The following is a 23117-nucleotide window of genomic DNA, read 5'->3' as shown; positions in this document are numbered from 1 at the left end:
CTGTAATCCCAGTGCCTAAGACAGCACTTGGCACATAGCAACCAGTAAATTAAACTTTCAGTTCAATGCATAAAGTTCTTTGTATTCTCATCACGTGGCATAGTGCCTGGCTCATGGGTAATGATACCTTCCATCGGTACTTATCTCGCATAATGAGACCTCAATTACTGCTGTATATGGTCATCCTAGCCTTCCCTACATTGATTATACATTTTCAGAGGTGGTTTCCCGGGGAGTAGCACAATTACAAGCGTTATTTAACATCACTAAACTGAAATAAGGACGAGATTTGGAAATTACCGCTTTTCTGCAAGACAAAAGAAGGGTCGCGCAGCAGCGACGGAAACTAGGCAGAAGCAAAGACGCACCACTGTGGGGCAAGCTAGCCCCCCACAGCACGCCTAGTCGCTGCACCCGGCGACTTCCGGGTGGTCTTCCCGCGGGCGCCTTCCGCATCCGGCAGGACGCCGCTGGGGAGACACCTGCCCCGCCCGCTGGGCCGCGGCTCGCGGCAGACGCTATTCTCCAATCCCGGACGAGCTCTCGCCTCGCGCCTGCGCAGAGGCGATAGATGAGTGCCGCGTGGACGCCGAGCGCGGCCTGCGCCTGCGCTTCAGCAGCTTCTCAGTGATTCGTTCTCTGGTCTTAGGGTGTTCCACAGTTCAGTTTTCACTTTCCCTTTTTTTTTTCTCTTTTTCCTTTGGTCGCGAGGTTTTACTTCCGGTTGCTCGCGACCATCACTAGGCAGGTCGACATGTTGCCGCAGGCGGTGTCGCGTCACCGGGATCTCTCTTTTCTATGACCCTTCTGAGAAGAACTGGAAGCTTTGCTTCAAAGCGCGGCGGCGCCTGAGGGCTTCGAGTCTCACGACTCGGCCTTCTATCCCCACCCTGCTTCCCTCCCTTCTTTCAGCACCTGGGAGCGGCGTCCACGCTAGAGACCCAGGCTGGCCCGGGCGCTGTCGCCGTAGCCCGGCCTCGGGGCTTCCCTCCCTCCCTCAAGTCGTCCTCTTTCGTTCGCCAGTTGTCGTATCCGCCCCTTGCGTGCTCTTGGCAGAAGGACTGACGGAGAGGAAGATTGGCCGTATTGCTGACGAGGTGCAACGTGGACACTCTCGGATCCTTCTGAGGTGGAGTTTTGAAGAGCCTTTACAAACTTGGGATAGAGTTTCGCCTGTTGGAAATTCAGGAGGAGGGGAGTTTACAGAAGCTACCTGAGCTCTCCGTTGCTAGGAAGGGGAAAGAGACGTCGCCTCATTTAAGAAAAGAAAAAGAAGATTCGAAAACATCTGTCGATATAAATGTCCCATTTGGCCACGAGGGACCGAGAGAAAGGAAACGCACATGAAGAAGGAGCTGACAAAATCTAAAAGCATGGGAAAGAAACTGAACAGTAATTTGAAGTCTTCTGGGGCGGCGGCAGCGCAGAGTACAGGTAAAAAACTTCATCGGTTTTGGAGCGCACTCCTCTGTGAACTTCTGTAGACGCCTGAAAGGAAGGAGAAGGTCCAGTCCTCCGAGGCTTTAAATGCACGATATAACTCCCTGGGGGTTTTGTGGTTGCTGTTGCGGCTTTGCTGATATACTTATTTAAGGGCTTTGAATGTTTTTTCTTGGATGATGCGTGATTAACGCGTTCTTGCATATCTGTCCTGCGCTGGGGTGAGTGGGATTGGCAGGGGTCGTTTCTCGGAAGGTTTTGCGGCTCTTTAAATTTTTCCACCTTATGCAACTTGTTGCCGTTCTCTCTGCTGCTAACATATAGATCTCAGTTGTTTATAGGAAGTCACCATTTCTCAAGTTCGTATAGGGCTTCGGAATTCATCTTTCACCTCTTTGAGGCAAAAACTCTAGAACGGTTTAAACATTTCGTTTGAGATGCCTGGCAGAGGAGAGCTTCGTCCTCCTAGATATTTTAATATGTAATTGGTGGAAATTTCGCGCATTTGGATTGGACTGGCTGGGAAATAATTTTCTAGGGGTTCTTTATGAAATCTACTTCAGTTTCTTTCTGGAGAAAGTTCAGGGCACTGCGTGACCTTTTATTTTTAAAGTTGGTATAAATGGAAGAGGTCTCTGTAGAAAGGATCATTTAGCAGAAAACAAGTAATGCATAGGAAATGTCACATGTTGGTCCATGCATCCCAGCAGTTTGTCTGAAGTGATACCAAGCAGCATTTGATGGGAGAACGTGGCAGAGGAACCTCGAAATTAAATAAAAGACACTTTTAAAATCCCCGTTTCTCTTAATCACAAATTTGTAATCCACAGATTTGAATACCCCGTTTTACCCTTTTTCCCTGTAAGGTAAAATCAGAATAAGGTTTATAAAAATATATTCTAAACTTTTTATACAAGCGTATGCTATTATTGTGGTGAAAACACTGATCTGAGGGCCCACGGTGTTCCGGAAAAATCATTTGACGGCAAAAGGGGGTAGGAGTAGTATTTAATATTAAAGGATGTACTACTGGTTGTAATCCTACCCAGGAGGTTTGTAACAAAGCAAGTGTTTCTTAATAGTGCAGGAAAACTTTTCTGTTGAAAAACTGCCCTGTAGAAATGAATATAGCTCTATACAGTATCTTCAGTACATCAATAAATATATAACCCTAAGCCGGAGAAAGTAAAGGTGACAAAGTGTTTGTACATAATTATTAATAAGAAAGATAAAGACAGTGTTTGGAATTTTGTGTTTTCAGGGAATTTAACCAATTCCCTTTGAAAAGAGATGTATCATGAGCATCTTCTGTAGTTCAAACATAGTTCTTTAAATGTGCAAAAATCTGTAGTGTCTAGAGAAGTGCCTGAGACACAGTGTTTGTTAATAGAATATGATGTCTACGTATAACACCTATTCATTTGTCAGAGGAGTACTTAATTCCTCTATCATGGGCATTTAAGTTATTGTCACGTTTTTTTCCTGTGACTGACTAATGCTCCAGTGATTATCTGTTTTGCTTTTACAAACAATGCTTCAAGTACTCATAATAGTATTTCTGTAGAATTGAATCCTTATGAGACTGCTGAAGGATCAGGCTGCTAAATTGCCCTCAAATAATTGTGCCCTTTTTTTATTCAGTCTTTCAAAAGGTGTGTTTTTTTCTCCCTATTACCCAGGAATGGGTGCAAACTTTTTTTTTAAACCAATCTAAAAATTGAAAGTAGTGTCACATTTAAATTTAAAACTTTTTACCTTCCTTGGTGAATAAGTAAGTTAAACATTTATGGCCAGTTCATATCTGTAGCTCTTTTTTTTTTTTAACCAGGTTTTGTGCATTCTAATGTTCCTTGACCCATTTAGCATTTACCACACTGTTTTAATTTTTGTAACTTTAGAATGTATTTTGACACTCTTTTTTTTTTTAATTAGGGGCTCTTTTGTATTTTCTCTTGCAGATGAAATTTAGAATCATCTTTTCAAATGCTATAGAAAACTTTGTTGGGATATTATTTGCAACTGCAGTAAATTTATAGATTAGTTTAAGAAGAGACATGCTTTTGAGTTTTACCTTTTAGGGGAGTAGGTATATCTCCCTGTTACTTCTTTAAAATGCTTTTGTTGTGAAATATTACATTAATATGTACAGTTAAAAAAGAAAAGTACATCTGCGTCTCACCCTGGAAGCCAAGTATTCCCTGTCCTATCACCATTGTCATCGTGAATTTTTACTATTCCCTTGTTTTTCTTTCATTTTGTCACTTAAATGTATCCTTACCCAACATAATATTTACTTTTGCCTGTTTTCAAAATTTATTTTAATAGCATCATACGATATATTCTGTCAATTGCTTTTTTTTTTTTTTTTTAATTATTTATTTATTTATTTATTTTTTTTTTTATTGACTTTGTAATAATATTACATTAAAAATATACATGTGAGGTCCCATTCAACCCCCCCCCCCACCCCACCTCTCCCCCCCCCCCCCCCAGCAACACTCGTTCCCATCATCATGACACATCCATTGGATTTGGTAAGTACATCTTTGGGCACCTCTGCACCTCATAGTCAATGGTCCACATCATGGCCCACACTCTCCTCCATTCCATCCAGTGGGCCCTGCGAGGATTTACAATGTCCGGTGATCGCCTCTGAAGCACCATCCAGGGCAGCTCCATGTCCCAAAGCCTCCACCTCTCATCTCTTCCTGCCTTTCCCCACACCCATCAGCCACCATGTCCACTTTTCCCAATCCAATGCCACCTCTTCTATGTGGACATTGGATTGGTTGTGTCCATTGCACCTCTATGTCAAGAGGAGGCTCAGATTCCACATGGATGCTGGATGCAATCCTCCCACTCTCAGTTGCAATCACTCTAGGCTCCATGGTGTGGTGGTTGTCCTTCTTCAACTCCATCTTAGCTGAGTGTGGTAAGTCCAATAAATCATATTGTAGGTGCTGGAGTCTGTTGAGGCTCAGGACCTGGCTATCACATTGTCAGTCCAGAGATTCAAATCCCCTAAATATATCTTAAACCCCAACGTTAACTGCACCTCCAGCACATTAGCATGAAAGTCTTATGAAGGAAGATCCCATCTGAGTCCAGATTCATCACACATAAACACCAGTTCCAAAAAGGGGCCATCTGACCTGGTAGTTAACCCCATCGGCCATGACCATAACTCCCATGGGTCTCTTTAGCCCTTGAAGGAACCGATATCTGGGGGTTGTATCTGCTTTATCTGTCTCTCTGACTCTGCTCAGTTGTGCATGAGGGCAATCCTTCTGCCAGCCTCCAGACTCTTTTTTAGAAACTCGTAGCCATATAAACTCATTTCTCTTTTCCATTTCCCCCTTACTTTAGTTCAAACAGCATTTTAAAGTCATGTTATTTTATGTAGACAGGGATATTCTGCTGATCCACATTGAACCTTCCGTATAAGGTCATTTTCCAGTTGCATCATCAGTTGGTAGTTGATAGTGGTCCCTCGGTGCCAGGGAGGCTCATCCCCGGGTGTCATGTCCCACGCTGGGGGGAAGGCACTGCATCTACATGCTGAGTTTGGCTTCGAGACTGGCCACATTTGAGTAACATGAAGGCTGACAGGAGGAAATTCCCAGGCACAATGTTGCTCTAGGCCTTGTTCTTATTCTAGGCTTATCAGCTCACAAGCACAGTCACTAGCATCAGGGGCTCACCGTTGAACCCTCACTCCCTCCCGGTCCCCACCGCTGCACCTGGGAGACCGTCGCTGCTCCCCTAGGGACCACGACAGAGCACCACTGGCCAGGAACCCAGTACCCCCCCTGCTGTGGTTTTTAATTGTTGCCACTATGAGTATATCCAAACATTACCATGCACCCTGGACATATGTTCTGTACAGCTCCCTGTCAGCCATATATCACCTGTCATTGGTATCTGTCAATTGCTTTTGATCAAAGTTATGTTTTAAGATGCATCCATATTGAAGCATCTAGCTATAGTTCAGCAATTCAGAAAGATTTTGGTCTCAGTACTCACTTAAAGTTCTTAAGAATTGAGAACCCCAAAGATAAGTGGGTTATAGCTATTAATAATTATCATATTAGATATTAAAATATACATTTTAAAAATACATGTTTATTAGTACATTTCAATGTACTATTAAGTCTTACCATAACATTTTAGTGAAAAATATTTTCCAAAACAAAAGCAATTGGAAGAGTGACATTGTTTTAAATTTTTGCAAATATCTTTAATGTCTTTTTTTTTTTTTTAATTTTTCTCCCCTCTCCCCCATTGTCTGCTCTCTCTGTCCATTCGCTGTGTGTTTTTCTGTGTCTGCTTGCATTATCTGGCAGCACTGGGAAACTAAGTCTCTTGTGTCATCTTGCTGCATCAGCTCTCCTTGTGTGTGGCGCCACTCCTGGCCAGGCTGCACTTTTTTCACGCGGGGCGCACTCCTTACACGTGGGACACCCCTACGCAGGGGCACCTCTGCGTGGCACGGCACTCCTTGAGCGTGGGCCAGCTTACCACACCGGTCAGGAGGCCCTGGGGATTGAACCCTGTACCCTCCATTGTGGAAAGTGGATGCCTTATCAGTTGAGCCACATCCGCTTCCATCTTTAATGTGTTTTTTAAGGACTAGAGTCTCATGTCTGCTTCTACAGTCATTGCAATATATTGTTTTGTTGACGTATATAAAGAAAATTTGGCTTTAGTCATTACTTAGTTGGGAAAGGGAGGAGTATTTTAATAGCCTCTTCAGATCATTATAGATATTATTCTTTGATACACATCAAAACTTAACAGTTTCTTAAAGGTTAGCTGCAATGTATTTGAAATTATATTAATGAGCTTCTCATATTCTGTCATTAAAATCCATTGGTCTAGGGAAGCGGACTTGGCCCAATGGATATGGCGTCCGCCTACCACATGGGAGGTCCGCGGTTCAAACCCTAGGCCTCCTTGACCCGTGTGGAGCTGGCCCATGCGCAGTGCTGATGCGCGTAAGGAGTGCCCTGCCACGCAGGGGTGTCCCCCGAGTAGGGGAGCCCCACACACAAGGAGTGCGCCCCCGTAAGGAGAGCCACCCAGCGTGAAAGAAAGTGCAGCCTGCCCAAGAATGGCGCCGCACACACGGAGAGCTGACACAACAAGATGATGCAACAATAACAACAAAAAGAAACACAGATTCCAGGTGCCGCTGATAAGCATAGAAGCGGTCATAGAAGAACACACAGCGAATGGACACAGAGAGCAGACAAGTGGGGAGAGGTGGGGAGAGAAATAAATAAATAAATCTTTAAAAAAAAAAAACCCATCGGTCTATAATATTAAAAAAATCTCATGCCTCAACATCATCACCACTTGGGGAACCACTGCTGAGTTCATTAATTTTCATTGGACTATAATAATCCACTGTAAGACTATATTAGATATTTATTCATTTTATTGTTTATGAACATATGGGTTATTTCCAAATTTGAGCTATTAAAGTGAATGCTGTTGTAAACATTTTTGTTCATCTCTCCAAGTGCACTTATACAGTACTTGTAAAACAGCATATTACTTGTGAAATTGCTGGGTCTACTGGGAAACTTTATTACATCATGTTTAACTTTTCCAAAAGGGTAGTTCTGATTTATACTCTACCTATAGTGGAGGAGGCCTTCCTTTGCTCCTCAGTCTCCACATATGGCATTGTCCAACTTAAAAAAATTTTTTTTGATAACACCCGGACAGGTGGGTCTGTTTTTTGTTGTTTTTATGTTTTGTTTTGTTGGCTTTTTGGTTTTGTTTTGTTTTGAGGTACCAGGCCAGGGATTGAACCCCAGACCTTGTATGTGGGAAGCCAGCACTCAACTCCCTTGAGTTGGTTTTTTATTTGTTTGCTTGTTGTTTGCTTTTGTTTGTTTGTTTTTAGGAAGCACTGGGAACCAAACCCTGGATCTCCCATGTGGGAGACAGGTGCTCAACCGCTTGAACCACATCTGCTCCCCACTGTTGTTTTAAACTGCATTCTCTGATTACCTAAAGAAGTTGAGGCTCCTTTCAACTTATAATTAAAGATTCTTTTGAGGATATTTTTCCCACTTTTTCTAGTGGGTGCATGTTTTTCTTATTAATTTATGGGAGTTTTAAAAAATAAGTAACATACAGAAACAGATGTGGCTCAACCAATTGGGCGCCTATCTGCCATAGGGAGGTCCAGGGTTCTATGCCCAGGGACTCCTGGTGAGGGCAAGCTGGCCCATGTGGAGTCCGGCCCATGAGGGAATGTCGCCCCTCACAGGAGTGCCACCCTGAGTGGGAATGCCCCCCAGCACGGGAAAGCTGCCCCACACAGGAGTGCTGGCCGACATGAAGCGCTGGTGCAGTAAGATGATGCAACAAGAGACAGAGGAGAGAACATAAGAAGACATAGCGGAACAAGGAATTGAGGTGGCGCAAGAGAGTAATCGCCTCTCTCCCACCCCTGGAAGGTCCCAGGATTGGTTCCTGGAGCCGCCTAATGAAAATAAAAGGAGACACAGAAGAAAACAGCCAGTGGACACAGAGAGCAGACAGTGCAGGGAACGGGGTGGGGGGAGAAATAAATCTTTTTAAAAAATGCCTAAAACCATGTTGTTTGTTTAAACAATTAAAAAATACATGGCCCGTGTCCCTCATCTACTTCTCCTCTTCCCCACACAGCACTGATTGCTGTACCTGTACTGAACTGTGCGCCACTGCAGCTCCTTCCATCCCCCCTCCCCTCATCATTGCCAGGCTCTCCCTGGTTGAGTCTGAGTCTGCTGAAACCACACATCCGTCCCTGCCTGTACAGTTTAGAAATATGTCCACTCACACCTAATCCTGGTGCACATTATTTGTCAAAAGAAAAGAAAATATTTTCTTCTTATTTTGAAATTCAACAGAAAAGTCCTGGATGCTGTTAAAAACAAGATGTACCCTTTAGGTGTACCTACCTTCAGAATGATAGTACTTCCTATTTGAGAAAATAAAATAAAAACAAAAAGGTCAAAAAAAAAACATGAAAATGTTCATTGAAAAAGTCTCTTTCTTCCCTGTACTTATCTAACCCATTTCTCACTTCCCTATCTCTTACTAGTATATTGTTCTTCTTTCCAGTGCTTTTTTGAGTGTATAAATACATATTTTTATATCTGTGCTATTTCTACTATGGGTGTAGCATTGCTAGACTGAATTTTGGGACGTCATCCCAGAACAGTACGTAGGAAGCAGTCTCAGTTTCTGTTTGTTTGTTTTTAAGATTTTATTTTATGTATTCCCCCCCCCTTGTTGTTTGAACTCGCCGTCTGCACTCTGTGTCCATTCGTTGTGTGCTCATCTTTTTAGGAGACATCTGGAACCGAACCCGGGACTTCCTATGTGGGAGGGAGGCACCCAATGGCCTGAGCCACCTCCACTCCTGGTTTTCTTCTTTTTTTTTTAAAGATTTATTTATTTATTTATTTTCCCCCCCTCCCCTGGTTGTCTGTTCTTGGTGTCTATTTGCTGAAGTCTTGTTTCTCTGTCCGCTTCTGTTGTCGTCAGCGGCACGGGAAGTGTGGGCGGCGCCACTCCTGGGCAGGCTGCTCTTTCTTTTCACGCTGGGTGGCTTTCCTCACGGGCGCACTCCTTGCGCGTGGGGCTCCCCCACGCGGGGGGACACCCTTGCGTGGCACGGGGGACACCCTTGCGTGGCACGGCACTCCTTGCGCGCATCAGCGCTGCGCATGGCCAGCTCCACACGGGTCAAGGAGGCCCTGGGTTTGAACCGCGGACCTCCCATATGGTAGACGGACGCCCTAACCACTGGGCCAAAGTCTGTTTCCCTCCACTCCTGGTTTTTTGTGTGTCTCATTGTGTTTCCTCGTTGTGTCTCTTTGTTATATCATCTCATTGCATCATCTCACCATGCTAGCCCATTGCGCCAGCTTGCTGTCCTGCTTCTTTTCCTTAGGAGGCACCGGAAACTAAATGTGGGAGTGCCTGTGTGGTAGATAGGTGCTCAACTGCTTGAGCCCCATCCACTTCCCTCAGTATTTTTAAACGGTACATAGTTTTCCATTGTGTGTCGTTAACAGTTAACTATAGTGGTGGGATTATTTTGTCTTACTGTTGTTAAAAACAATGGTATCTTGAATATTCAACCTTGAATAGTTGTAAGTTTTGTTTATGAGCAGGTATAGCTGTAGGATGAATTTCAAGAACTGGAATTGGCAGGGTCAAAAGAGAAATGCTTTTGAAATTTTAATGACTATGGCCAGCTACTATTCCATGGGGATTTTGCATTCTTAACTGCAGTGTACTGAAGTGATTATTTTCCCAAACCAATGCATTGCCAGATTTGTGGATTTTGAAAATGAGAAGTGATATCTCAGTTAAATTTGTATTTTATTCTGACTGAGCTTGAGCATCTTTTCATATGTGTAAGAGCCTTTTTTTTCCTTTTTCTTTGAACCAAATATTCATGTTCTTTGTCCATTTTTCTGGGTTTTTTTATTGGATTATTAGACTGTAGGTCATCTTTATATATTCTGCATACTACCTTTTGAAAGTTAAATACGTTACAAATATCTTTTCTCTCTGTCTGTGATATTTTTTGATGAAAAGTTCTTAATTTCAGTGTAGCTGAATTTACCAGTCTTCTCAATGATTTATGAGATATAGAAGAATAAAGAAATCCTTCTATAGTTTCTTCAAAAAGTCTCAGATTTATTTCATGTTGCTACACTTGGAATTGGTATTTGTGTATTGTGGAATTACAGGTGTAATTTAACTTTATTCTCATGTGGATAACCAATTGTGGTATAATTTGTCAGTGAATATACTTGGGCCTAAAGTTTGTTTGTGGAAGTTTTTTTTTTTTTTTTTATCACGCTTTTTGCGTGCTGGCTGCTCTCTGTGTCCACTCGCTGCAGGCTCTTCTGCGGGCTCCTCTGTGTTCTCGCTTGTCTCCCTTCTTTTTGTTGCGTCACCTTGCTGAGTCGGCTTTCTGCGGTGTCTACGGGCCTGGCAATGCTCCGCAGCGTGCGGGTTAGGCCCAAGGGCCTCCCACATGGTAGACCGGAGCTCATCTGATTGAGCCACAGCCGCTTCCCATTTGTGGAAGATTTTGATTAACAATTTAATTTCTTTAGGGGTTACAGGATTATTCAGATTTTTAAAAAAATGTTTGTCAGTTTTGTGTTTTAGATTTTCTAGGACTGTCCATTTTGTCTAAAATTTAATATCTGTTGGCACAGAGATGTTAAGTGCTCACTATCTTTAATCTCTGAAGCATGTGTAATTATGTTTCCTTTTTTATTTCTGATAATGACTATTGTCCCTTCACCCTTTTTAATCCATCTTGCCAAGTGGTTTGTCTGTTGCACCACCAATAAGTCCTTTTTTGGCTTTGTGAATATCCCTATTATATGTTATTTTTTATATGTGGTGTTTGTTTTTCATTCATTAAGCTTTTTATTTTGAGATTATTGTAGATTCACAGTTATATGTTTAGATATGTCTTGAAGAACGTGTTGAAATTTAAGAAGTATAAAAATATCTTTTTTTATCTGTAATTTAACAATCTTTTTTTTTTTTTTTTTTTTTTTAAGATTTATTTTTATTTATTTATTTCCCCTCCCCTCCCCCGGTTGTCCGTTTTCTGTGTCTTTTTGCTGCGTCTTGTTTCTTGTTTCTTTGTCCGCTTCTGTTGTCGGCAGCAGCACGGGAAGTGTGGGCGGCGCCATTCCTCGGCAGGCTGCTCCCTCCTTCGCGCTGGGCGGCTCTCCTTATGGGTGCACTCCTTGCGCGTGGGGCTCCCCTACGCGGGGGACACCCTGCGTGGTGCAGCACTCCTTGCGCGCATCAGCACTGCGCATGGGCCAGCTCCACACGGGTCAAGGAGGCCCGGGGCTTGAACCGCGGGCCTCCCATGTGGTAGACGGACGCCCTAACCACTGGGCCAAAGTCCGTTTCCCTGACAATCTTTATATTTAATGCATCTGTTCTTATTTTGTGCTATTTGTTGTGGCTATTCAGTATTTCTTTTCTCTCCTTTCTTGCTATTTTTCATATTGATAATACGTTTTCTATTTTTCCCATCTAATTGTTTAGAAGTTATGTACTTTTTCCTTTGATGATTGTCCTAGAAGTACCATGCCAGCTTGACTTTTCAAAATCTAACGTTAAGCAATATTTTTACCTTTCTCTCAGACAACATACGGACTTTAGAACTTTAACTTCATTTAAACCCTTCATGATTTACATGTTATTTTTGTTATTATGTTTATTTTAATTATTTTAAAAATTCCTTTCAATCTCAAGGGGACGTCTTTAGAATTGCAGTTTACAGTCAGTGCTTTTTTTACATTTCCCACATTTTCGCTACTTTATTCTTCCATGTTTTTTTTTATCTTAGGAATCATGTTCCTTTTACTTAAGGTACATCCTTAGGAATGGCTTTTATTGAACATTTGTTTCTGTTGACCTGAATATATCACTGTCATTCTTGGAAGATGGTTTGGAAGAGTATGGAAGTTTAGGTTGGCAATTGTTTTCTTTGAGCACATCAAAGATAAAAATTTCTGTCTCCTCTGGCTTACATTACTGCTATTGTGAAGTCAGCTGTCAGTCTCTTCATTCCTTTTTCTATGGCTGCTTTTAATATTTGTCTTTAGCTTCCTTTTGTTTTGCTGTGTTTTCTTTTTATCTTGCTTGGGATTGTTGCGATTCTTAAATCTGTAGATAGGAGGTGTTTTTAGTGCATTTACTATTATTCCTGAACGTGAATTTCCATTTTTATAGCCTATCTATCTTAATGTATAAATAAATATATTATTATATATAGTAAATAATTTTTCCTTGTCTTTTCCCTTTGTTTTCCATAGCTTTCCCATCAGAATGCATTGCCAAACTTGGGGATTTTTGAAAATCTGAAAAGTGAAGGTTGTCAATAAAACTCTGAAACTGATCTTTTGGGGGAAGTAGGTAGAGCTATGACTGCTCTTTCAGGTTTTTTTTTTATTTTTTTATTGTTATTTGTTCATTCAGGTACTCTTCCACTTAGACCAATGTTCAAGTTTATTTGTATAAATTGTTTGTAATTTTAAAAATCTTATCTGTGGTTATGTCCTTTTTTCCCCAATATTTTTCTTTTGTCTTGATAATATTTGCTAAAAGATTATTTTATTAGCCTTTTTGAAGAAACACCTTTGGCTTTATTAACTAAATTGGCTTCTTTTGTTTTTACATTTGATTTTTCTTAATTTTTCTTTTATCTTAAGACATGTATGTATTTGGGACATATTTTCAGTTTTCCGCTAATAAGGTTTTGAATAACATTTAATTGGAGAACTAAATCTCTTGCTAGGATTCTGTTAAAGATTCCCTACCCTCCTTGTCATGGTAAAATAGGCCCTATTTAGAACATTTGGTGTACATCCACCCTCTCAATACAGGAAAGAATATTCCAGACTCTTATCTTCTGAGGTCTAGTTTGTCAGCTGGAGACACCTACCTCATTCTGTGGGTGTCTCCCACTTCTCTGTGAGTCCATTCTCATGAATATTCCCCAGGGCTTTGGGGGTAGGCTATATCTAGAGATGACGGCAATTTTTTAAAAATTGCCTTTGTTCTGGTTTGGATCAGATGTCATGCTCTCTTTTGTCGTATGCAATAATCAAGAGACCCCAAAGGAGGGACTTAAAACATAATTGCTCCTGAAAGCAATTAATTCCTTGGGTTTTCTTGTAAGATGGACAGAACTACTTAACACTATCCTAGTTAGAAAATAGTAAATAAGTTTGATGTAATCACTTCATTGCAGGATGATAGTTTAATGCTAAAGCACAAATTAGTCAACCTAATTTGATGAGAAACGAGCACAATGGTCAATTACTTTTGCAAATGTCTAAAGTCACTGTATAAACATAGAAGTGTTTCTAATATAAAAAAGTCAAAGGTGCCTAATATTGATTATAAAAAATAGGATCTCCAAGGACTCTTTTGACATTTTACACAGTGTAGCAAGAGAGAACAAAATCAGATAGGTGTAAGATTATATAAACACCTGTTTGATATACAAAAGTACTTTTTACAGTCAGACTGCATATTGAGAATGTTAAAATAATCTTCAAAAATTGAATATTAGGTAAGAAAACCCTAGTTAAATGAAAAAGTTTCAGTAAATAGGTATAACTCATTTTAAATGATATAATCCCAATTTCTTTGTCGTAGGATATGCTAAATACACTGAGTGTGCTATTTTAAGTAGCCGCATAATTAGTCTACATAATTCTTCATGGTTTAAGTAATTTGTTTTGTGTATTCAGATTTTCCTGTTTTTTGTTTGTGCGGCACAATAACGGTATTGAGTCTCTGAGATCTAATTAAGTTTTCTTCTAACAAATGCAGATATGGTATAGAAAATCCATTTGAATATCCTACGTTATTTGGTTAAAATATACTCCTAATGCGTCAAAAGTAAAGCTCTCTGGTTGGATCGAGATGCTTACTCCCAACCCCATTTGATTTTCTTTTTGCTCTGTTTTGTGGTTGTTAGTGCTATGACTTCGTGAAGGGATGAGCACCCGACTTCTGTCCCAGGTGCTGGTATCAGCATCTCCTGGAGTTTAGAGGAAGTATTCAAGAGCATATTCATTCAAAAGGCCTTTTCATTTTGTAAATCAGAAACAAAACCCTGAAGTAAAGCCCCATGATGACCATTGAAGCTACATAGACGAATAATGAAAAGGTTTTCTAAGAACAATGAGTTAGAATAAATTTTAGGTCACTCTCTTGAAACATGGGTTTTGGGTCAGACTTGGGATTTGGAATCTGGCATCATTCTGGGTGCCGGCATTGAAGCTTAGAGAGGTTATTTGCAAAATAAAAACCAAACTATCCACCTAGTGAAGTTATCCTGAGATTTAAAAGAAACACAGGGCCAAAGGCACTTTGCTTCCTTCTCAAGTCTGAGGAGAAGAGCGTCACTCCAAGCACAGCCTCGGTTCCTGCGGGTCACGCGGCCTGCAGTGTGCGGTGCGCGCCGCCCCTTACGCAGCCGGGCTCTCCTCTCCACATGTTTATTTTCAAAAGGCGCCACACGCGCCTCCCCTCGCCTCGCTACACTGGCCTTTGCGGCCGCGGCAGGGGGCGGGCCGGCTGGCTCTGCACTGGCAGAGCCTCGGTCCCCCACGCATCATGAGGTACAGAAGGGAGGGGGACTGCAGGGGCAGCCCACTTTCGTGTGGGGTGGTTTTTGATAATCGAACCCCGACCCAGCCCGCCCTTGGTGGCGGTGGTGTTTGTGGGACACCCCTAGACCCCTGCTGCTTGGAGCTGTTTGTTCCGACCGCAGACAACCTTCTACTGAAGGTGTCTTGTCTGAACAACACCTGATAGGAAGGAGACTGGGAGAAAATGGAAAGAGGCCGTGGTTTCTTACCTTAAGGTGCAGGTGTAAGGCGTGAAAGAAAGCTGTGTTAGGGCAAAGCCAGGCCCCCAGTTCCCAGACCAGGTATGACAGCAACGTTTGTAGAGCACCTTTCCTTTCATTCCTCATTGAAATACCAGATGAATTAAAATGAAACTATGGCAGTGAAACTCTTCCAGAACTGCTGGAGAGATGGTGTTGCTTCTTACAGCTTCGTTTTTTCTGTGTAGACCAAGTACTTTCATGTCATCTTTAGAAATGCACCTGACTGCAAATTGACTTTTTACTTCAAATAATAGCAAGGGGGTGTCTTGAACTTTATATTATCTGTCATGATTATCTGGAATTTGGAAAACATTTAAACTTTTGTACATGGCAAATCTTATGTGTTTTAAAATTTCTATGAAAATTGTATATATTTCATTTCTGGAGGTTTTTTTGTTTTTTTTTTTTGCTGGAGTCACTTTGTTTTATTGGTCTATTATTGTTTTGACAAATACTGTTTCTCTTTCTTTATGTTTTCTTTATTTAAAAAGACTGTATCTTGCAGCAGTTCAGGACTATGGAAAGTCTTTTTTCCAAAATGAAAATAGCTTTATTTCCCCCAGATTACATTTATGCTTACTTAAAATTTCATATAATACATAAAGTTGTAAATATGAAGCAAAAATTACCTGTAGTTCCTCCACCCAATTATAGCTTTGTTGAGTATCTCCTGTAGTTCCAAATGCTCTGCTGAACTTGAGGAGTAGTAAACAGTATTGGCTTCTGTGGACCTTACATTCTAGTGAGGAAGGATCCCCCTCCCCCCAAAAAAAGGTAAATTGATAAAAATAATTGCTTGTATAAAGAATGCTTTAAAAGAAACACCTGCTTTAGATGAGATGACTAGAGAAGGCATATCTGAAAGAGAACTTTTAGGTTCACAAAAGGAAGAGAGGAACTAAGCCATGAAAGGAATGGGGGAAAGAACATTCCATTCAGGAATCATGGCATATACAGGAAAGAGCTTGAAACTGAAAGATCAGTGTAGCTGGATCTTATTAAGTCTGGGGAGGGTGGGACAAGATGGAATTGGAGGAAATTAGCAGGGACCAGATTATGCATGGCTATGGCAGGAAATGTGGATTATGTTCTGAGCACAAGAAGAAGCCCATTGGGTGGTTTAAGTAGAGAAATGAAAACTAATTGATTAATATATATAATATAATATAATATATATTATATATTATATAATATAATAAAAAACTAATTGATTAATATATCAAACATTTATTGAAACCCTGGTATGTGCCAGACACTGTACATTATTGGAACGGTCAGAGTCCCTGTACTCATGAAACTAATAATATAGAAGAAAAAATAGGGATAAATATTCATATTTGGCAAAGGATTTTTAGCTATGACACCAAAATACAAGCGACAGAGGGAAAACATAAAGTAGATATCAAAATTTACAACTTTTGTTTTTCAAAGAACACTGTCAAAAAACTGAAAAGACAACTTACCAAATGGGAGGAAATATTTCAAAATCATTTATCTAATAAGTGACTTGTATCCAGAATACATAAGAATTCTTACAGCTCAATAATAAAAAGATAAATAACCCAGTTTAGAGATGGGCAAAGGGTCTGAAAAGACATTTCTCCAAGGATGCTATACAAATGGTCAGTAAGCACATGAAAAAATGTTGGACATCACTAGTAATGAGGAAAATGCAAATCAAAACCTTGAGATACCACTTCTCACCCAGTGTATAGATGACTATAAAAAAAGAAAAAAGCAACAAATAATAACAAAATGTCAGTGAGGATGTGGAGAAATTGGAGCACTCATATACTGTCAGTCAGAATGTAAAATAATAGTACAGTCCCTTTGGAAAACAATCTAGTATTCCTCAAACAATTAAACAGAATTATAATATGCCCCAGCAATACCACTCTTAAGTATATACCCAAGAGAACTGAGAACACATTCATGAAAAAACTTGTATGCAGTGTTTATAGCAGCATTATTCTTAATAGCCAAAATGTGGAAACAACTAAAATGCCCATTAACTGGTGAATGGATAAAGAAAATGTGATATATCCATACAATGGAATATTATTTGACCAAAAAAGGAATGGAGTACTTATACCTGCTACAATATGGCTGAACCTCAAAAATATGCTACGTGAAAGAGGCCAATCACAAAGGACCACGAATTATGTGATTACATTTGTATGAAATGTCCAGAATAGGCGAATATATAGAGAAAGTAGAGTAGTTGGTTGCCTAGGACTGGGGTCAATGGGGGTATTAGGGAGTGATGGCTAAGGGTATAATTTATCTTTTGGAGAAGATGAAAATATTCTAAAATAGTGTGAATAAGCAAAAAGCCATTGAATTGTACACTTAAAATGGTTGAATTATATGGTATGTGAAAGTATAATTCAAGGTGTTCCCTTAAATAAAAGAATTCTTTTTTAAATAACATTTTATTGAAGTGTATCGTTCATACATGAACATACATAAACAATAAATATACAGTAAAAAGTTGTGAATGTACTAAACAAAAATGCATATCATCATACAGGGCTCCCATTCATCACCCCACCACCAGCACCTTGCACTGTTGTGAAACATTTGTTGAATCTACCAGTTGAAGGGACTTATCATGTTCCAGGGAAAACTGGCCCAGCCTTGAGACATACCCTGATAAAATTATTGGACTGGCAAAATACCAATACCATAAGGAAGGAAAAGAAAATCAGCTTAGAATCAGAGAGCCATAGAGGAAATACACATGCTCTTCACAGAAAAGTGTGAGCCAAGGATTTTTATCCTGCCAAGGTGTCCCTGGGAATAAAGATTACTGACAAATAGTTTAGAATGTTCAAGGTTTCAGATCTTTTCTACTACGAGCCTTTTTCAAGGAAACAACTAGAAAACAAACTCCAGCTGACCAATAAATGAGAAAGGAAATTTCAGCCAGGGAATTGACCACTAAAACCTCTAGAATTAGCAAGAAAGGGTATAATTGGGGATCATTGTTTTCTATTGAACTTTAAAGAAAATATGTTTACTGTTCCACCATATATGTAGGCTGTTGTCTAGGTATCCTTTTTTGGGGTGTGTGGGTGAGTAGGCAAGGGAGTAAAGAGTTTATTAAGAAACAAGAAAACTAAAAATATGTACATAACCCGAGACATGGGTGTGGACATGCTACAGGATGAAACATCCACGTGGGGCCCCAGGTTAGGCCTTTTTAAAGTCTTTTCTCCTCCCCTTTCCTAATGCTGGGGAGGAGCCCCAGCTCTTTACATTTCTGATTGCTTGCCCCACCTGGTAGCTTTTAGGGGGCCAATACTGAGGCCTGTTGTTTTGAGTTATCCAGGGCTTCCCCTTGAATCGGGAAAGAGTTCCGAATGGGACCTGGTCAAGGTGGGGTCTTTCAGGCTTTGTTTTTAGTAGCAGGGGGGTTCTGAGTGGGTTTTCACAGCCATATTCTCTGCTGGGTCTCAGCTGTCAGGTAGGATAAATTTACTATAAATTTATTTATTTACTTTTTATAATTTATTGAAATATATCACCCACACACAAGCATACATAAAGTCTATAGTAATAGTTGTGAACTTACAAAACAAACATATGACATCATACATGACTCTCATAACTCAACATACCAACACCTTACATTGTTGTTAAACCTTTTTAACTAATGATTAAAGAGCATTGTCAAAATATTACTACTAACCATTTTCCCCCAACCCTCCCTATTATTATCTTTATGCCATTTATATATGAACATTCATAAACAAGTGTATAGTAAAAGTTCTGAATTTACAAAGGAAACATGCATAACATTATATAGGGGTCCCATACATTAACCCTCCACCAACACCTTGCATTGTCGTGAGATGTTTGTTACAAACTACAAAAGAATATTGTCAAAATCTTACTACTAATTATAGTCCTTATCTTACATTTGGTGTGTTTTTCCCCCAACACAACTTATTATTATTTTGTAAATATATTTTTTATGACAGAAGTTGTAAACTTATAAAAACAAATCATGCCATTAGCAGAATTTCCAAGCAACATCCCTCTATCAACACACCACACTGTGGTGGAACATTTGTTACAGATAAGATAATATCATCTGATTGTTACCGTGTCCATAGTATTCATTTGGCTCACATTTTCCATACTGCCCTATTATCAACACAGTACATCTTTGGCATTGATGCAAGAATTTTATATTATTACTGCTAACCACAGTCCATAGGTCATTCCAGTTGTATTTTTCCCATGCATTCCCAACACCCTGTAGTGGTGATACACATTTGCTCTAGCTCACAAAGGACACTCTTGCATCTGTACCATCAACCACAATTCTCATCTACCTCTTAGTTTACTGTGCTGCTCAGTTCCTAGATTATTCTCTAGCACTTTGTCAATTGGCATTTACATCCCTAAACTACCATTTTCAGCCACATACCTATTTATAAACTAGCTATTACTCTTTTTACCGTCCATTCTATACATTTCCACACTTTTACTGTAAAACTAATTAACACTTCTACATACATTAAACATCAGTAGTCCATCGCAGTCCTTCTCTCCGTTAAGAATCCACCACCTAGTCTTGAATATATTTTCCACAATTTCTTCTAGAAGATTTATGGTTCTTGCTTTTATTTTTAGGGTTTTGAGCCATTCTGAGTTGATTTTTGGAAAAGGTGTGAGATAGAGGTCCTCTTTCCTTCTTTTGGCTATGGATAGCCAGTTCTTTCAGCACCATTTTGCTGAATGGACTGTTCTGCCCAAGCTGTGTGAGTTTGACAGGCTAGTCAAAAATCACTTGACCATAAATGTGAGGGTCTGTTTCTGAGCCACCAGTTTGGTTCCATTGGTCTATGTATCTGTCTTTATGCCAGTACCATGCTGTTTTTACCACTATAGCATGGTAGTTTGATTTAAAGTCCAGAGATGAGGGTTCACTTTTCCTTTTATGATATTTCTGGTTATTTAGGACCCTTTACCCTTCCAAATAAACTTGCTAATTGGGTTTTCAATTTTTTTTTTTTTAATGCTGGTGGAATTTTTATCAGGGTTACGTTGAATTTGTGTATCAATTTGAGTAGAATTGACATCTTAATGATATTTAGTCTTCCAATCCATGAGTATGGAATGTTATTCCAGTTATTTAGGACTTTTAAAATTTCTTTTAAAAAGTTTTCTGAATACAAGTGCTTTACATCATTGCTTAAGTTTATTCCTGACTACTTGAGTTTTATCTGTCATATTTTATTTTCACCACACTTTTGATACTTTTAATTACTTTTATCAATATAATCTTCATTTCTAGACTCTCTTCCAGGCCTCTCTCTCCTGTCCTTTCTTTTTAGCCTCTAGCACACCCTTTAGTATTTCCTGAAAATCTGGTCTCTTGCTTAAAAATTCTCAGTTTCTATTTATCTGTGAATATTCTAATCTTGCCCTCATTTTTGAGAGACAGTCTTGTTGGATATAAAATTCCTGGTTGGAAGTTTTTCTCTTGTAGTATCTTAAATATATCAGACCACTGTCTTCTTGCCTCCATAGTTTCTGGTGAGATATCAGCACTTAATTTTATTAGGTATCCTTTATATGTTATGTTTTGCTTTGCTCTTGCTGTTCTCAGAATTCTCTGTCTTTGGCATTTGACATTCTGATGAGTATGTGTCTCGGAGTTGGTCTACTGGGATTTTTTTTTTTTTAAAGGTTTATTTATTTATTTAATTCCCCCCCCCCCCCCCCCCCCCCGTTGTCTGCTCTCGGTGTCCATCTGTTGCGTCTTGTTTCTTTGTCCGCTTCTGTTGTCGTCAGCGGCACGGGAAGTGTGGGCGGCGCCATTCCTGGGCAGGCTGCTCTCTCTTTTCACGCTGGGCGGCTCTCCTCACGGGCACACTCCTTGCGCGTGGGGCTCCCCCACGCGGGGGACACCCCTGCGTGGCACGGCACCCCCTGCGTGCATCAGCGCTGCGCATGGCCAGCTCCACATGGCTCAAGGAGGCCCGGGGCTTGAACCGCGGACCTCCCATATGGTAGACGGACGCCCCAACCACTGGGCCAAAGTCCGTTTCCTACTGGGATTTTTTTGGATGGGCTTATCAGGTTGCATTGTGCTTCTTGGACACGGATATCTATGTCCTTCAGTAGGGTTGGGAAATTTTCTAACATTATTTCTTTAAATATTCCTTCTGCCCCTTTTCCCTTCTCCATCTGGGACACTCATGACACATGTTTGCATGCCTCTGGCTGTCGTTTAGTTCCCTGAGACCTTGTTCAATTTTTTCCATTCTTTTCTTCATCTGTTCTTTTTTATGTTCACTTTCAGAGGCCATTTTATCAAGCTCATCAATCCTTTCGTCTTCCTCTTCAAATCTGCTCTTATATGATTCCAATGTTTTTTAAATTTCATTTATTGCACCTTTCATTCCCATAAGATCTGCTATTTTTCTGTGTATGCTTTCAGATTCTTCTTTGTGCTCCTCCAGTGTCTTCATAATATCCTTAATCTCCTTAGCCTTCTCATTGAATTTATTAAGGAGATTTGTTTGTACATCTATGATTAGTTGTCTCAATTCCATTATGTCAGCTGGAGGCTTATCTTGTTCCTTTAACTGGGCCATATCTTCCTGTTTCTTGGTGTGGATTGTAATTTTTGGTTGGAGTCTTGGCATCTGGCTTTCTAGAGTATTTATTCTGGGTGCAGTTTTTCTCTTTAGTTAGGGCTTCCTGCCCTTTCTCCCTTGCTGGTTGTGCAGTATGTATGTATATAATTGGTGCTGTAATCTGTGGAGGCCCAAGCTGCGCTCATTGCCCCAGGAATGGATGAAGTTTCTCCCAACTTTCTCCTTTCCCAGTGGTAGGGACAGAGTCACAGTTATGTGGAATAATCCAAGTTATGCAGACCTAGACTGTAATTGCCCAGAGAGACTGATGGAGCTTCCCACCCCTTTCTCCCCTGCCTGGGGCAGGGATGGAGCTGCAGGTGTGGGTAGCAATCTATGCAGTGCAGGTCCAAGATGACTGCAGTTGCCCCAGTAGACTTCTAATTATTCAGTTTGTGCCAGCCAAAGGTACCCTCAGTTACCTGGATGGACTGGTGCTGAGCTTGACAGCCTCCTCCCTGCCAGAGGTGGGACCGAAGCCTAGGCCAGGGCTGCAGGCTGATCCGTGTGAAAGAAACCGGTTCCTCCCATCACTGTGATATTTGGTCAGGCCGGCTTCTCCTCAGGCTGGCGGTGGAGTCAAAATGGTGGCCGCTGGCCTTTTTCCAACTTGGACAAATTCACACCCCACCTGTTCCCAGGGTTATTTCTTAGCCATCCGAGTCTACCAATCAGTAGCTGAAATCAGCAGCCTACCGTCTCCTCCTCCCCTGTTTTTTGGAAATGGAGTTTCCAATTCCAGTCACAGAATAGCTCCTGGGGTGGCTTGCACCACCAAAGTAGGACAATCACCGGCCTCCATGGCTTGGCTGGTAATTTCCCGGAGAGGGTGGCACAGGTCCTTGTAGCTTCCTCTCTGCTAGAGGTGGCACTGGGGCCTAGGCTGTAGCTGCAATCTGACCTGGATGAAAAGAAGCCGGTCCCCACCAGCACTGGGATTTTCAGTCCGCACAGCTTCCTCTTGTGCTAGGCGCGGAGTTAAGATGGCGCCTCCTGGCCTCTTTCTGACTTGGACAGGCTCAAAACTTTAGCTGTTCTCAGGATTGTACTTTAGCCCACTGAATTTTACTCGTCAGTAGCTCAAGTTGGTGCCCAGCCATCTCTTCCTCCCCCGTTTTGGGGAAGTGGGGTTTCAATTCCAAGGGGAAACAGTTCTGGAGGATGGGCACGGGCCTCCAGGGGGTGGAGCCTCTACTTGTGAGTCTTCTCTGCAGATGGACAGTCTCCTCCTTCCATTCCTTCAAGGATATTGCAAGATGCCCTTCTGGCCTCCTAAAGCCCCCAAACAGGTGCTTCCACTAGCTCCAGAGAACTCTGGGTGTTTGCTAACTGCCCTGTAGCAGGAGCTGACTCTAGGAGCTCCTTACTCTGCTGCCATCTTGCTGTAGGTTCACTATGAATTTATTTTTAATCACAAGTGGCCATTTGATTTTATAAAGTGTTTTTCTGTATATACCAAGATATGGTAATAGTGTTTTCTTTAATTTCTTTTTTTTTCTTTTTTGGAGGACCAGGGATTGAACCAAGGACCTTGTACATGGAAAGCAGGTGCTCAACCACTGAGC

The 23117-nt window shown here is 40.9% G+C and overlaps 1 protein-coding gene across 5 annotated transcripts in view; it reads left to right on the top strand.

Annotated features, from left to right (window-relative positions):
* The first annotated feature begins 569 nt into the window (after nucleotides 1–569).
* Nucleotides 570–23117, top strand: part of TASOR2 (transcription activation suppressor family member 2) — a 79406-nt gene continuing 56858 nt past the window's right edge. For 2 of the 5 annotated variants that reach the window (XM_012521038.4, XM_058282456.2), the window contains exon 1: nucleotides 1193–1434. In XM_012521038.4, coding sequence (XP_012376492.2) covers nucleotides 1344–1434 — 91 coding nt within the window. In that variant the 5' untranslated portion in view covers nucleotides 1193–1343. Of the gene's footprint in view, nucleotides 1435–23117 lie in introns of all 5 variants that reach the window. The other 3 variants (XM_071210086.1, XM_071210087.1, XM_071210088.1) reach the window with 3 other exon arrangements.

The sequence above is a fragment of the Dasypus novemcinctus genome, chromosome 20 (genome assembly GCF_030445035.2).
Source record: "Dasypus novemcinctus isolate mDasNov1 chromosome 20, mDasNov1.1.hap2, whole genome shotgun sequence".
Lineage (NCBI taxonomy): Eukaryota > Metazoa > Chordata > Mammalia > Cingulata > Dasypodidae > Dasypus > Dasypus novemcinctus.
Note: the sequence above shows the minus strand (reverse complement) of the source record. Positions and strands in the feature narration are given on the sequence as shown.